General features: G+C 34.9%; 1 protein-coding gene across 1 annotated transcript in view; it reads right to left on the bottom strand.

The window, feature by feature from the left end:
* LOC107657350 (mitogen-activated protein kinase kinase kinase MLT-like) overlaps positions 1-3,879 on the bottom strand; it is a 46,252-nt gene that overhangs the window by 19,998 nt on the left and 22,375 nt on the right. Inside the window, exons 11-12 of the mRNA XM_016445393.1 lie at positions 2,329-2,332; positions 1,755-1,861 (exon numbers count right to left, since the gene is read on the bottom strand). Coding sequence (XP_016300879.1) covers positions 1,755-1,861; positions 2,329-2,332 — 111 coding nt within the window. The remainder of the gene's footprint in view (positions 1-1,754; positions 1,862-2,328; positions 2,333-3,879) is intronic.

Genomic DNA, 3,879 nt, shown 5'->3' on the forward strand with positions numbered 1-3,879 from the left:
CCCATCTTGCTACCTGATTATTGGTTAATTTGTCCCACGTGTTCCCTCGTTACCCTCCTCATTTGCTCTCCATTTATTCTCCCTGTGTTTGCAGTCCTGGGTTGGTTCGTCACCCTATCTCCCTGGATGTGTCCTGTCTTGTCGTGTTGTGTCGAGATCCTGCCTTGCCTAGCCTTGCCAGCCTGTTTTTCCCCCACGGGGTAGTTTTTTGTTGTCTGTTTTGTTTTATTTTATTAATAAAGCCCTTATCTTCCCGCTCTATTGAGTCCTCGCTCCGTCCTTCATCCCCAACACTGACAATTTATATGTAGCACACACACATATGTATATATTTAAGAAATATTTCCACACACATATTTATATTTATACGATTTATATTATAAATAAATATCAATATATATTACAAATATTTTTTTAAATATATACATACACACATGTGCGTATGTTTATTTCTCCATATAAATATACACAGAAGACTTATTATGTAAACACAATCTATTATTATGGATGCAATTAATTGCGAATAATCGATTTGACAGCACTAAAATAAATAGATATAGGATTAGGTGATTGCTTTCTGTTTTGACAACACTCTCACTTTTGGATTAGACTAAGAATTTTAGCAATATAATTATACATTTCACTGGACTTTGGGGCCAGAACAACAGAAAAAAAAACACTTATTCAAAGACAAAAAATATTAAGAAAGTTGAGTTCAAATATGTTACAACAACTGGTAAAAAAAAAAAATAATGCTCTAATAATGCTCATAAAATAATGGGTCTAATAATGCTCATAACCTGTATACAAATGTCCTATTTCAGACACACACGGTGTCTGTACTGTTACTCACAAGTATGTATTTTTTTATTAAAATATGTTTCCAAGTGCTCTAACAAATGGCTACATCGTGGTTTGAAGAAATTGTTATTTTTCTATGCTGATTTCACAACAAAGCTCTGAAATGTTATGGAAGAATCATGGCTGAATATTGTCTTTATTCTCTAGACGGCATAAATGCTCCTACAGGAAAGACATTTTCTCAGCTGGTCGGCAACATTTAGTGCAGAATCGTCCAGTGGAGTTTCTTTAATTATAGGTGTGCGCAGTCAAGCCTGAGTCATTGTTCATTTGTAATATCGTATTTCATCACCAGAGGGAGCTGCACATTCTCTCCAGACTACAGTTATTTATAAAAGTAACTCCTCCCATTAGGACCGCCCCTTTCGTTTAGCCCCACCCCCTGCTTGCTCCACTCCAACTCCAAACTTCCCTGTGCGATTGATTTCCTTGTCTGTTTCTTTTCTGACAGATGCTGTTGAAATTTCCCATTCACATGTCCTCAGTTCCCCTTTTCGACACATCACGTCTCTTCTCTTCTTTCGCTGTTTCTGTGGCTCTGTCTGTTTCTCTGTTTAGCTGTAGGGAGGGACAGGAACCTCTTGTCCCTGTATTGTGGCCCACTTCCAGTCTTAATATAGCATCAAACACCCAGAACTTTCTAGACAACCAGTACACAAAATGTGTGAACAGAAACGCATGGCAGTGTGTTAGAAATAAAATAAAAGTGTTACACTGTGTATTGTATTATATTATTACCTATTTAATTTTGCTTAAAACTTTGCAGTATTTAAACTTTAGTTTAATTTTGTGTTGCATTTTTGCGTAATGTAGTAACGCAAAAAAATCCATCAACTGGCAGGAATATGATACTGATATTTGTGCAGTATGTAATCATTAGTGAGTTACTGTACCTCCACTCTGCTTTATTGTGCAGGAAAGTGTTGCACTCATCAGGTAAGTGACTGTCGTTCCACATGGACTCCAGCGTGGACAAGATGTGTTTGAACAGCGGCCTGTCCTACAACACCATCACAACAGCTTAATTAAAACCACAGAGCATTTCTGACACGCTCAACTCTTCTAAAACACTATAAACATTTATAAATTGATAACTGGCTCATGTGATCAATAAACAACACAACATCAAAACTCTCCCTATAGTGAAAAATCTAATGAAGCAGACTTTAGTATACTTTTAAAAAGAGTTCTTCTCATGGAAATAATATTAATTGCAATTAAGTTCAAATGTATCATAATTTCACGTTCTGTTAAACACAATTTGCTGAACTTTAGAGTGATTTAATGGCCCATCTGTAGGTAGGACTCAAGTACATCTTTATGTGTAATAATTACTTCTATTGTCTTTCAAATATGGTTAAAGTGCTGCTGAATGTACTGACAAGCCTTTATGATCAACTCAAATATGCTTTAATGTAATTTCTGTTAAACCTTGTATGTCACGTATTTAAATATATTTGTAATTACACATCTGTAAGGATGAAAACAGATCAAATGTAATATTGAATAACTCATTACATTCAGAAGTATAATCAAGGGTTTTACAAGTGCTTTATTATGTTAGTCAACACATCAAAATAAGTGTACTTCTTTAAAAAATGACAAAAGATCATTAAAACAATGTACTTTAAAGCAAAACTTTTAATTAGACATTATTACAAAGTTAATTAGCAAAATTGACAAAAGTGCACTTGAGTGTGTTAGTCATCTTTAACACTTAAGTGGCCTTTTTTCATTAATATTATAATATCTGAAGTACTGTTTTTAAAATGTACTTTTAAGGTTCGAAGTACACTACAAGTGCACTTTCAATTAAACTAATTGCACTTCTTTTTCACAAGGGCTTGTAAGGTTGACCCTACAGTCAGTAGGCCGTGACACATTAACAGCTTTTTCAATTAAACATTCGTAAGCTGTCATAAACTTAATGAACGGTAGAAACGTCCATATGATACTGTTTCTATACAGCTGTGTGCTATGATACTGTTCTGTACAGTGTGTGACGTCAACGCCAGCAAACGTGAATTTATGAAGCTCTCTAGAATGAGTGTGAGTGTTCAGAGGAGATGAAACTGAGACGGAGAAAACAAGCCCTGGAATTAACTTTGATTGGATGAATTAAAAATGTCAGAATAAGAGACATATTAATAAAGACAGCAGTTAACACCCTGACCAAACAGCATGTCTTATCTATTATTCATGCATTAATGCATTTCACCTTAACGCTTAGTAAATACCAGTCTACTTAAGCACTGCATAATTACTGTATTAGTATAGTATTAGTATACTGCAACATATTGCTAATGCTTTGTAATGTATGTAATTATCGTAGGTTCATTGTATGTTTGCATACAATTTATACTGTATTTGACTATAAAAAGAGTTGATTGACTTATCTCTTCAGGGGTCGTTCAAATCCTGAATGACTTTCTTTCTTCTGTGGAACATTCAAAAACATTCGGAACCAATATTTTGTTGGTAACCAATCACTTGTGGTAAGCTTCGACTTCTACTGTACGAACAAAACATTTCTTTAAAAATCTTCATGTTACACAGAAGAAATCAATTAATACAGGGTTGGAACACCAAAAGGGTGCATCAAATTAAAATTTGTATTATAAAGCGGATAGTTCCGGTCCTTGACTCTGATTGGTTGAGCCGCGTTCGAAGCTGTTGTAAATTACTCTACAAACATACACCTTTGTTTACGTCTGTGTGTTGTTCGGCAACCACTTTGTTGGAACCACAACTGTTTCTGAGGAACTACATTGTTTGGTGGAAGAATACTGTTTTTATTAATATCATTACACTTTATTTTGTGAAACCTAACTACGTATATGGAATAACCGTTTTATAAAAGCAATAAGCCCCGTGAAGCCATGGTTTACAGTGAATTTATAACAGCTAAGGGGTGTTTGCGGAGTGCCTAAAACCCCCTTAGCTGTTATAAATTCACTGTAAACCATGGCTTCACGGGGCTTATTGCTTTTATAAAACGGTTATTCCATATACGTAGTA

This window comes from Sinocyclocheilus anshuiensis, unplaced genomic scaffold, assembly GCF_001515605.1.
Source record: "Sinocyclocheilus anshuiensis isolate Anshui unplaced genomic scaffold, SAMN03320099.WGS_v1.1 scaffold355, whole genome shotgun sequence".
NCBI classification, from domain to species: domain Eukaryota; kingdom Metazoa; phylum Chordata; class Actinopteri; order Cypriniformes; family Cyprinidae; genus Sinocyclocheilus; species Sinocyclocheilus anshuiensis.